Source organism: Motacilla alba, chromosome 4 (genome assembly GCF_015832195.1).
Source record: "Motacilla alba alba isolate MOTALB_02 chromosome 4, Motacilla_alba_V1.0_pri, whole genome shotgun sequence".
NCBI classification, from domain to species: domain Eukaryota; kingdom Metazoa; phylum Chordata; class Aves; order Passeriformes; family Motacillidae; genus Motacilla; species Motacilla alba.
This window is the reverse complement of record NC_052019.1, coordinates 43,693,832-43,705,717: the sequence shown is the minus strand read 5'-3', so window position 1 is coordinate 43,705,717 and position 11,886 is coordinate 43,693,832. Positions and strand designations below refer to the sequence as shown.

The 11,886-nt window shown below is 51.2% G+C and overlaps 1 protein-coding gene across 2 annotated transcripts in view; it reads left to right on the top strand.

The window, feature by feature from the left end:
- The first annotated feature begins 484 nt into the window (after nt 1-484).
- MFHAS1 (malignant fibrous histiocytoma amplified sequence 1) overlaps nt 485-11,886 on the top strand; it is a 35,088-nt gene continuing 23,686 nt past the window's right edge. For both annotated transcript variants that reach the window (XM_038135177.1, XM_038135178.1), the window contains exon 1: nt 485-3,816. In XM_038135177.1, coding sequence (XP_037991105.1) covers nt 624-3,816 — 3,193 coding nt within the window. In that variant the 5' untranslated portion in view covers nt 485-623. The remainder of the gene's footprint in view (nt 3,817-11,886) is intronic.

The window sequence follows — 11,886 nt, the reverse complement described above, 5'->3', positions numbered from 1 at the left end:
AAAATCAGCCCTTGCCTCGAGAAAAAATGACACGAGACAACACGACAGCTTTTGCCGTAACTCCGTGGTGAGTCGGGCGGCTCGCAAAGCTCTCAGCGAGCCCAGGAGTAGGGCGAGACCCAGGACGGCGGCTGTCACACACCGGGGTCCCGGCGAAGCGCCGCCACCGCCACTGCTGCTGCCCCACCGCCTCCGGGGCCAGGCGGGCTCACCCCACCGGGGCACCCGAAGGGCCGCTCTCTCGGGCGTTGCCGGGGGTGGGAGCCGCAGGCCGGGAGCCTCAGGCCAGCACGCAGACCCTTCTTTCTCGGGGAGAAGGGGCCGGTGCCCGGCAGGCAGGGGCGGGTTGTCCCCCCAGAGGCAAGGCCGGCTTTCCCCGGCGCGGGGGCGGCGCGGCGCTGCCGGGGCCGGGCCGTGACCGCGTCCCGCCCCCGGCGGGGCGGTGGCAGCGGCGGCGGCGGCGGTACGTGCGCGGGGCGGCGCGGCGGCAGTGCCGGCGCGGAGCCGCGGGGAGCCCCGAGCCCGTCGCGGCGGCGGCGACGCGCAGCGCGGCCGCGCCCATGGCGAGCAGCGGCGGCGGCGGCAGGTAGGGTCGGGCGGGGCGGGGGCCCGCTCCCCCGGCCATGGCTCAGACGGAGCCCCCGAAGGCGGTGCGGCTGTGGCGCGACGCCGCCCTGCGCGCACGGAAGCTGCGGGGCGGCCCCGGCGAGCCGGAGCCCGAGCCCGAGCCGGACGCGGGGCCGCCGGGGGGGCCGCCGCCGCCCCCCGGTGCCGCCGCTCCTCGCCTCCCGTCCCTGGCGGCGGCGGCCCTGGGGGAGCTGGAGGCGCTGAACCTGAGCGGGCGGGGGCTGGAGGAGCTGCCCGAGGAGGTGGGTGCCGCCCTGAGCGGGCTGCGGGTGCTCAGCCTGCGGCGCAACCGGCTGGGCCGCCTGCCCGCCGCCGCCCTGCGCCACCTGGGCCGCCTGGCCGAGCTCGACCTCAGCCACAACCGGCTGCGGGGCCTGGGGGATGGCGGGGCGCTGGCGGGGCTGCGGGGCCTGCGTAAGCTCAGCCTCAGCCACAACGAACTGGGCGCCGAGGGCCCGGGGCTGCCCCCCCGCCTCGCCGAGCTGGGCTGCCTCGAGGAGCTCGACCTCAGCTTCAACCGCCTGCGCCGCCTGCCCGAGGGCCTGGGCCGTCTGCGGCACCTCCGCACCCTCGACGTCGACCACAACCTGCTGCCCTCCTTCCCTGCCCCGCTGCTGGAGCTGGCCGCCCTGGAGGAGCTCGACTGTTCCGGCAACCGCCACCTCGGGGCCCTGCCCGAGGGCATCGCTGCCCTCCGCCGCCTCAAGATCCTCTGGCTCAGCGGCACCGGGCTGGCGTCCCTTCCCGAGGGTCTCTGCCAGCTGAGTGCCCTCGAGAGCCTCATGCTGGACGGCAACCGGCTGCAGGCGCTGCCCGCCGGCTTCGGCAGACTACAGCGGCTCAAGATGCTGAACCTCTCATCCAACCTGCTGGGGGAGTTCCCCTCTGCCATCTTGGCACTGCCCAGTCTGGAGGAGCTCTACCTGAGCCGCAACCAGCTCACCGTGCTGCCCCCTCACCTCTCTCAGCTCCACCAGCTCCGTACTCTCTGGCTGGACAACAACCGCATCCGCTACCTGCCTGACTCCATCGTGCTCCTCCACAGCCTAGAGGAGCTGGTCCTGCAAGGCAACCAGATCGCCATCCTGCCTGAGGGCTTCGGGCAGCTTTCCCGTGTCACCCTGTGGAAGATCAAAGACAACCCCCTCATCCAGCCCCCCTATGAGGTGTGCATGAAAGGCATCCCCTACATCGCAGCTTACCAGCAGGAGCTGGCCCACTCCCAGCCTGCCCTCAAACCCCGCCTCAAACTAGTCCTCATGGGCCTAAAGGATGCAGGAAAGACCCTGCTGAGACGGTGCCTCATGGAGGAAAATGAGCAGAGAGAGGACATGGGAAGCCTGGAGGCAGGGAACACCCAGCACAGAGGGTTTCCTGGGCAACAGCAGGACGTTGGGAGGGTGGCAGTTGGATGTTGCCCCTTTCCAGACCCTCAAGACAATTCCTCAACTCGGGTACCTGTCATGCAGCAGGTGGAACATCTCCCTGTTGAGCGGCAGGACATCGCTTCTCGTGTGCCCTCTCACCGAGCAAAAGGGGACACAACATCCCCTGTGCCGTCACTGCCATCCAATGTGCCCCGAGTACCACTGGGACTAGGACTATCAGGAGGCAGTAAGGGCATCGAGGTGATGGACTGGACAGCAGATGCAGAGAGGGGCCTGACATTCATTGTGTATGAGCTGGCAGGGGACCCAAGCTATGATGTGATCCAGTCTTTCTTCCTCTCCCCTGGAGCCTTGTACGTGCTGGTGGTGAATTTGAGTGCCTACGTCCCTCAGCACTTCTACCCCTCTGTGGGCTATTTCTTACACTGGCTCAGTTCCAAGGTGCCCCATGCTGTAGTGTGCATGGTGGGAACACATGCTGACCTCTGTGCGGAGCGGGAGTTGGAAGAGAAGTGCCTGGACATCCATCACCAGATCGCTCAGCAGGAGAAGAGGGATGCTGAGGGACTCCAGAGCTTAGTCCAGCAGGTGGATGAGGCTCTGGGACAGGACTTTGACCTGCGCTGCTCCAGCCCGCATGCTGCCTTTTACGGGGTCTCAGACAAGAACTTGCGGCGAAAGAAAGCCCAGTTTCAGTATCTTCTCAACCACCGCCCACAGATCCTGTCTCCAGTGCTGCCTTTCAGCTGCCAGGACCGTTGCCAGGTGCGTCGCCTGCGGGACAAGCTCCTCTCAGTGGCTGAGCACCGGGATATCTTCCCAAACTTGCACCGGGTGTTACCCAAGTCCTGGCAAGTGCTGGAGGAGCTGCACTTCCAGCCTCAAGCTCAGCAGTTGTGGCTTAGCTGGTGGGACTCTGCCCGGCTGGGCTTGCAGGCAGGCCTGACAGAGGATCGGCTGCAGAGTGCCCTGTCCTACCTGCACGAGAGTGGAAAGCTGCTCTACTTTGAGGAGCATCTCACCTTGCGGGAGTACGTGTTCCACAACCTGCCGCGGCTCATAGACATCCTCAATGTCTTTTGCCAGCGGGATGCCACCGTGCTGCTCCAGAAACTGCTCAGCGACACCCAGATTGACGAACTGAGGACCACTCAGCTCCATCATTACGTGGAGGGCTTCTTGCTGCATGGCCTCCTTCCTGCCCACGTTATCCGTCTCCTTCTTAAGCCCCACGTCCAGAGTCGAGAGGATCTGCAGCTCATTCTGGAGCTGCTGGAGAAGATGGGGCTATGTTACTGTGTCAACAAACCCAAATGCAAGCCCTTAAATGGGGCGGCTGCTTGGTACAAGTTTCCTTGCTATGTGAAAAACGAGGTGCCCCATGCAGAGGCATGGATCAACGGCACCAATCTGAGCGGACAGTCCTTCGTGGTTGAGCAGCTGCAGATTGAATATAGCTTTCCATTCATTTTCCCACCCGGCTTGTTTGCACGCTACAGTGTCCAGATTAACAGCCACGTGGTTCAGCGGTCAGATGGCAAATACCAGATTTATGCCTACCGGGGAAAGGTGCCTGTGGTGGTGAGTTACCGGCCTGCCAGGGGTGCTCTGCAGCCAGACACTCTGTCTATCGCGAGTCATGCGTCCCTACCAAATATCTGGACAGCTTGGCAAGCTATTACGCCTTTAGTGGAAGAACTGAATGTCCTGCTCCAGGAATGGCCGGGCCTGTACTACACTGTGCATGTCCTCTGTTCAAAGTGCCTTAAAAGAGGGTCACCCAACCCACACACTTTTCCAGGTAAGGCACAGCCCAGCTTGCCTTTCATCTCTTTTGGAGCTTTGCCCCTTCTAGAAAGGTGTCTTATGAGGTCAGCCCTAGCTCTTTTTTTTTTTTTCTTTTTCTTGGTTTTTTTTCTTTTTTTCTTTTTTTTTCTTTTTTCTTTTCTTCTCTGCTCTAACTCCTTTCCCTGGTGGTTTGAGTCATGAGAGAAAATATTAGAGTAGCTCCAAGGAGACAGGCTTAAAATAACCCTATTCTGAGAAGAGGGGGTGTTACATCCCCCTTTGTCTGCACCTTTTCTCTCTGCTTTTTGGGTTTTGGCCCTGAGGGTTGGCAGTGCCATTGTTGAGAAGTCTCTGACCTGTCCTCCTTGTTTTGATTCCTTTGAATGGGACTGGGGTTTTATTTATTATTTTGAATGGTGTTGGGGTTTTATTTCCCCTTAGTTCCTTTCTCCCCTTAGTTCCCTGCAGCTCCCACTTCCTTGGAGCTATTTGTAAACACGAATAGAGATGCCTAAAACATTGCAGGTATCCTCCGTGTCCCCCTTCAACCCTCCACCCCCAAAACCTGGCCTGTGCTGCGGTCTTTCTGAATGCAGGAAAGCTCCTCCTGGTAGACAATGGGTGTGTTGGTCTCCATAGCCCTGTGTAAAAAGAGCATTCTCTGAGCTTTCTTTGAGCCCTGTCTCTAGCGGGAAGCATTCCTCACTAAAGAGAGAAGGATACTCCATCTTCTTTGTTCAAGTGTCTCACCTAGAAGTGATTCCCGAACTGTGCCTTTGGAGCTGTTTTCAAGCACATTTTATTTTCCTTCCTCTCTCTCCCTTCCTTAAACGAAAAAAGCATAACCTCTCTCCTCTGGAACGTGACTGGTCGTGGTGCTTTTTAAAGCTGTCACCTCTAAAGTTGTGATTTTTATCGGTGATGTTTTCCAGCAGCATCTGTTTTACTTTGTGTGTGCAAGTACTGCCTCCTAACTAGTGTCCTCCCTGCTCCGCTTGGGTTTGCTCTGCGGCTTGCAGGGTGCCATGGGAAAGGTGCTTTGATGTATAAATCTGCATGAAATCAAACCGCACTCTGAACTGTGAGCAATGCTCCAGAAATCTGCATTGTAACAACCATGTTGGAGGTGTGTTGGAACATTAAGAGGTAGCCTGAAATTGTGCAGGGAACTGTAGCATGATTTGACTTAGAGCAAGCAGTGGTGCTGAATTTGTTCATAAGTAAATGTGATTAATAAGGTGTGGGGTTTTGGGGGTTGTTTTGGGGTTTGGTTTCCTGTTTTTTGTTTTTTTGTGTTTTTTTTTCCCTCTGGACATTAATAATAAGGAGGTGCAGTTTGCTCCTCAGCCTGAGTCCTGGCTCCATCAGCTGTATCTCCCTCCAACTGCTCACTTATGTAAGAGCCATTGGACTGGGGGGTGAACCCATGCTGTGAGACGTGCTGAGTGATAGCTTGCTGCTGACATGGTGCGTAGGGCAATGTGATCTGCTTTCCAAAAAAAATCTCTGGAAACTGAAAAAAACCAAATCTGCTACAGAACCCCTGAAACCCCCCCCAACAACCCTCCCTAAAAACCCTCCAAAATTAGTCAAGACAGCAGACTGAGTGTGCAGTATGATGGGCACCTATTGAAGATTTAGCTTGTGAATTCCAGTCTCCAGTCACGCATCTCCTTTATTGTTTTTTTTAACTGGTGAATGCTTTGTGGCTGTCCCTTTTCTCCCTGTGAGTAGATGATGCTTTAAAAGGGAAATTTGAAGAGGAGCCAGACTGTCTGCAGGCAGTTGGTGTTGTTGCTGACCCCAGTGATGGTCAGAGCAGGTTCAGAAGAATGAGAGGGGCATTGAAGGGCCTTTTCCTTTGGACTTGGCTGTGCCACGTATGTTTCCTTAGAGGTGGGAAAGGATTTATCTCGCCTGGGAGCCAGGCCAGGTGTGCTGGGAAGGGAAGGCCCAGGTAAGCAGTGTGCTAAGCATGGGAGAAGCTGGGGCTTGTGTGCCAGGTCTCCAAATGACACCTGGGTGATGCTGCCTGTGGAAAGGGCGTTGCAACATTTTTGAGGCACTCCAGCAGGGAATTCAGGCCTTGCTATCAGGGGCACAGGATAGCATCCCAGGTGTGACCCTGCTTTGGGGCAGGGAATGACTCTTTTAAACATGGATACTCTGTGACTCTAGCTGGGAGAACAGCAGACAGACAGGTTTAAAAGGCAGAACTGATCTGTGGAAATGCTGAAGAGTGATTAAATCAATTTATTGAGAAGCCTGCTTGTTGTCATGGATGATGCTTCAATCTAGCTTGGGTTTGATCTGGACTATATGAAAAATGTGAACTGTGATTTGACGTGGGAGGCCTGTATGTCTGCATTTAATCTAAAAGATTCCTTGCTATGTATTTGCTCTATGAATAAAAGATTGTTTAGGAGCCCCTATGTGGCAATCGTGAAGCTCAAGACTTTTTTTTCCTCCCGATTTTGTTGATCAGGAGGCATGCATGTTTAAGTCATGCTGCCAAACTTGCTGTCATGCAAGTGAATCATGGATGGTGTCATTTTTTACAAGGTGTAGGAAAGAGAGGGGTCTAATGTTACGAAAATATGTAGTGAGGGAGATGTCTGTGTTTCTTTCCAAGCTCTTTTAGTGGAAATCACTGGCAATTACAATACTCCTAATACTTAAATAGGTCTGTGGGCTTTTTAGGACTGCACTGAAGAAGTGCTTTGCAGCCAGTTGACCTTAATAAGGGAAATATTTCTGTGTAGGCACTGCCAAATTTGTGCTCAAAAATGGAAGTGCAGTCTGGCTCTCTGTGTGGTTGTGCAATATGTGTCGTCATTCATGAAACTGATGGTGCATTCTTTGGTCATCCAAAATTTTTATTAGAATCCCTTTTAAAAAGGGAGTTCACGAGTTGAGGATTAATTTTTGCTTTTCCTCTCCTTCCCTTTCCTCTCTGTCCTGCACTCTGCAGCTTCCATTGATAATACACACAGAAATACTCTAGGAATAGGGCTACTGTGCGTAGAAATGGTAAATAAAAATTGAGGTTCTGGATTCAGTTTTCTGAGGGTTTATTGCAAAGAGTGAATGAAAGTGATATAAAAATGCCTTGTTAGGGTCCTTTTAAGGAAGTTTTTGTGTTTGAAACAGTTTTGTAGCTGGACGAAATAGTAACTGAATTGGCATCTGAGCTGGAATTTCAGTATGCTTTGAGGCTGCAGTCATCCACTTGGCTGATAACAGCTCAGTGTGTTAAACTGTTGTTTTTTTTTTCTTTTACATTTGTATGATATATGAATGAAAGTGTCCCTACCAGGCTAAGAAAGTCATATCTCTCTTCAAGTAACCAAAAGGAATGGTTCACCTCTCCAAGACAGTAAGATCTCAGTTGGGTCATCACAGGCATTGTGGAATGCTCTCATTTGTATGTGATGTTCTTTTAGCCCCTGGACTGAAGAGCTCTTAGGTTATTCATGTCATGTAAGCTATTAAGTGACTTGGGACTGGAGGGTGGAGGTGGTTTGCCATCTGTCTGATAGTAGACACGTGTGCTTTGTTTGGACAAATGTGACTGGATTTTCCAAGCTTGCGTTCATATGCACCTGCTAACTGCCCTGCTGCTGTTTCCCCTTGCCCTGTGCTAGGCTGGGTCTGGGTCACCACGGGGTCTTCCAGACTGTCTTTTGTACTAGGTGCACCTTTTGTGCAAGGTGTCCTGATGTCCTATGCATGATTCTTCTGGTTTTTGGGCTGGGAGGGATTATGTTTGACCAGTGATTTTCCTTTATTCCTGCCTTGTGAAGGGTCTGTATGAGTGTAGACATGAGAAAGCCAGGGTCTGTGTCCATTGCAGAAGATGGGCAAGATGAGGTGATGCAGGTTTTCACAGAGTAAAAACATGACAACAAATAGAAAGCCATGGGCAAAAATACTGTGTGAGCCTAGCAGCCCCTGTTCAAAAGGATGCTCCACAGCTATTGGGGAGCTTTGAAAGGCTCTGGAGGACTAGCAAGAGGTCTCTTGTGGAGAGAAAGTGCACATCTGCCACCTTCCTTGCTAACCCCTTCTTGAGGTATCAGAGCAGGGAGGAGATCGCAAGCCTCTCCTCTGTCTGTCTCCCACATTGATGGTGAGCAGAAGCAGGGATCATAGTGCCAGTCGCCTTAAGGGGTACAGATGGAGGTATCATAGTGTCGTTCCCCTGTAAGTCTCTCTGTCATGGCTAGAGTAGGGCTAACTAGGCCACCATATGCACATGATTCAAAGTGAACCATGCTCACCAGCCCTGAGTTGGAGTCAGAAGCTATTATGACCTCCCTTGGTGGCTGGGATGGAGTCAGGAGACAGAGAGCTGGAGGATCCTGTGGTGTGTCATGCTGTCGAGTCACCCCATGCAAGGTAAGCCAAGAGCAGGTGAAACTGGTTTTGTCAGAAGGGCTCTGAAGTTGCTTCAAAATCTGAGCTGCTGCTCAGTGAAAGGCTCATGTCAGGTATCTAATTCCACTTCGTAGTCATGCTTTAAGTAGCTGGGGTTCTTTTCATAGACAATTGCAATAGAGCAACACCTGCTTGTTAGAGAGCCTGATGTTAATATTAGGCAGCCTTCTATTTTCCCCATTTGCAGGTGGAGTCTTTTTTGCTTGACTTTCAAAGTAGATGCTATGGCTGTTTTGGGGCTGTTGTCACACTATCCCGCAGGCTGTGGCTTCAGCGGAGTACTCAGCAGAGTACTAACTGGAGACAGCGGGACAAGACTTCAGCACCATGTGAGCTTTGGACATGGATGTTCTGGGTGGCAGGATGAAGCTGAACAGGGCCCTGTGGTTCAAGAGAAGAGCATAGATGAGTTGCTGGACTTGGAGAAGCTACTGTTATTCTGTGGCTCTAGTATGGATAATTAAGTTTACTGACTAGACCTGATTTCTGTGCTGTTGAAGTGACAGTCTTGACTGGTGTGACTTGCTGTAGGTAACAGTGTAGGAACACAGTAGTCGCCTATGTGCCATCACTGATTTTTAGAGATTTCCTTCATGTTAACCTGTGTGTTGCAAGGTCAGTATTTGAAGTCCTCTTCTTTCGTGGCTGAGGCATCTTCTGATTTAAACAACACGTTGAAAGGAACAACAAATATTTCTGGTCTTGGAGAAATCTGAGAAATTGCCAGAGGAAGAGAGTGGTATGCAGAGTGGGTGGCTGCCGTAGGACATGTTCCTGGTGGGGTATGGATGTGGGAATCAGTCTTCGGAGGGAACTGAAGTAGTCAGTGCAGACCTGGGCTGCTGCTTGACAGTCTGGCTTGGGACGATGCAGGAACAGGAGGGAATGTGGATGCCAGAAGAAAGGCTGAGGTTTTTGAATTGCCTTCTTACAGCTGTCCTGCTGTGTCTGGTTACTCATATTGTGTGTGTTTGGGGGCTTTTATTTTTAAGCTCTTAATATAGAACTTGCTAAAATTACTTGAAATTAGAATGGCAACATGCACACTTAACACTGCATGAAGAAATCCTCTTTCTTGCATGAAGGAATCCTCTTCCTTACTCAAGAAGTTCCTATGCATGTCTGATAAAAGAAAGCTTTCCTGCTATGTCAGCTCTGGTACAGGGAAGCTCTTCTGGTTTGTCCCTTAACAACTTGTCTTGCTCTGGCCTGTTCCCCATGGGGGTCATCTCTGGGCATTGAGCCTCTGGACTTTGATCTGCCACCACTGAACCAGGGAGATGCTAGATTTGGTTGAGTGGATCTTTTTGGTTTGGTTAGTGAAGCAAAGCAGAGTTCTTGGCCTTCAGTGCATTACTTTTTTTTTAGTTTGTGTTTTTGGTTTGTATTTTTTATTACAGTTGCTGAAATTTGTCCCTGCAGGAAATGACCTATGAAAGAGTTGCGGGGTACCAAATGATTCTTTGTTTCATTGCGTGAGATCTGTTTAAAAGCTGCTGACTGTGAGGGTGAGATAAGCTGTGGTTGGAGGTTTTTCCCTCTCTGGGGTCAGTTGATTACATGAGGACTGATTTGTATGCTGCTTCAGCATGCTGTGGACACAGGTGTCATGAAACATGCTTTGCCCTGTCTTGTGTGCTCACGCATCTAGTGATATGATGCCTGCTTCTGCAAGCACTGAAGTGGGAAAAGTTTTCCCGTGTAAGTTTAGTTGAGATTTAGCACGTGAACGATCCATGTGCAGGTGTATTACAAGGGCCTACACCTTCTGCATCTCAGGAGAGGATGGTGGGAAAGCACCAACAGTGCTGAATTGTTGTCATTTGGGGATGTGAACATGTTGCTTGACATTGGGATAGAGGTGTTAAAAAAAAAAGTTTAAAAACAAAATAAGAGTGCATCTGGTAGGTAATTCTCCTGTATGCTGTGGTGTCCATTGTTTTTTGCAGAATTAAGCAGGCAACTGTGATAGCCTAGCATGCTCTCCAATTAGTCATTTGCTAGTAATAGTGCAGGCTACTTGTTTGGCTCTTGAAAACAATTTGCTAGAGAAGAAGGGGAAAAATTTGTGTAGTGAAAAGTCCTGTGTGGGATTTGAGTTCTTGGAAGTTATCAGTGTACAATTGTTTTTTCTACCTCCCCCCCATTGTGAACAGAGGAAGAATAACCTCTGTAGATATGTACGGAAAATTGTGTTCTGGGGATTGAGGACAAGATCATCAGTTGTGGCCTTTTACCTCCCTCTCCTTATTTGTGGTACCTGTGCTTGGACAACTGTGAGAGTAAGCAGGCTGGTGCCAAGCAAGATCACCTCTTCTCAGGTGCTTTGGAGCTTGTGGGATACCTATTTCAGGGAGCTCCTTGTAGGGACAAGGAGTGGGAGTGCCTAAAGTACAGTGTGAATTATAACCACCAAATTCCTCTGCTGCAAACAAAATTTGTCAGTGCTTTTGACTAGATAAGAACTTACCTGTGTCTAAGAAAGTAATGCATTTGGGTTACAGGAGTCTCAGCCTGCCTCCATGGTGTTTTATATGGTGGTCTTGCCTACATCAGGAGAGCTGATGGGATTCTGGTGACCACAGCAAGGAGCTGTCTTATACAGAGGATGAGGAGGCCATGGTGTTTTTGGAAGCTGTTGCATGGATGAAGTTTACAGTCTTGGATGGCAAGGTCACCTGTGTGAATGTGGCCTTAGTTCCAGCTAGACCAGGTGGGAGAGTTTTGTCCTCTAGCAATTTCTTTCTGGAGAACCAGATGTAAGAGCTGAGATTGGGGGTGCAAGACCTGTGAAAATAAAATGGCTGGTGGCTCTGTTAGAAATTAAATTTGGGATGTTCAGATGAACTGAACACCCCCACCTTGGAGGGCTTATGGTTCTTGCTCAGGAGGCTGCCGGAGGCTAAAGACATATTGCGCTTGTGGTATTTTCCTGGCCAAAGCTTGGTGACAACACTGATCGGGTTGCCAACATGGTCAGTGGTACTGTGGTTTCAGACTTACCAGGTTCTGTGGTTAGGGGTGACTTGTCTGTGGCCAGTGCATGGAGGCTGTGCTCAGACTGAGCTGTGACTGCTGGAGTACTTGCCTGTTGAGTTGGTTGTGGTTTAAAGCAGGACCTTAATTTCAGATTTGTTTTTTTGTTTTCCCAGTGGTTATTTTCAAGAGCTCTGAGCTTTACCCAAAGGTGTACCGAGTACAGTCCTTACTGGTTTTAGCTGTGGATTCCTGGGGGAGGAGTGTGAAAATGGCCTAATGACTTCACAAGGTAGCATTCATTTTGAATTGGCAGTTGAGCATGGCAAGCTCTGCATTAACCAAACAACAGCTTTGAGATGAGCAAAGTGCTTCAGTTGGGAAGGCCATTAAACTGAGCACTTTGTGAAGATCAGACAAGACTGAACTTTGAGAGCAAGTAACCTTCAGCACAAAATAAAGTTCAGTCTCAAATCCTGTTCAGACCTGCCTTGTATTGCCAAGTGCTGACTCGGATTTGGTGCTTGAACACTCCAGGAAGCAGCTGCAGTGTTGTTGATCTAGGATACATTGAATTGTGCTGATAAGATGATGCGAGACTTCTGCTGGGCTTTTACTGGCAGGATTTCGCAAGCTTTTCCAAGTGCATTTCTGCAAGACTCTTTATGAA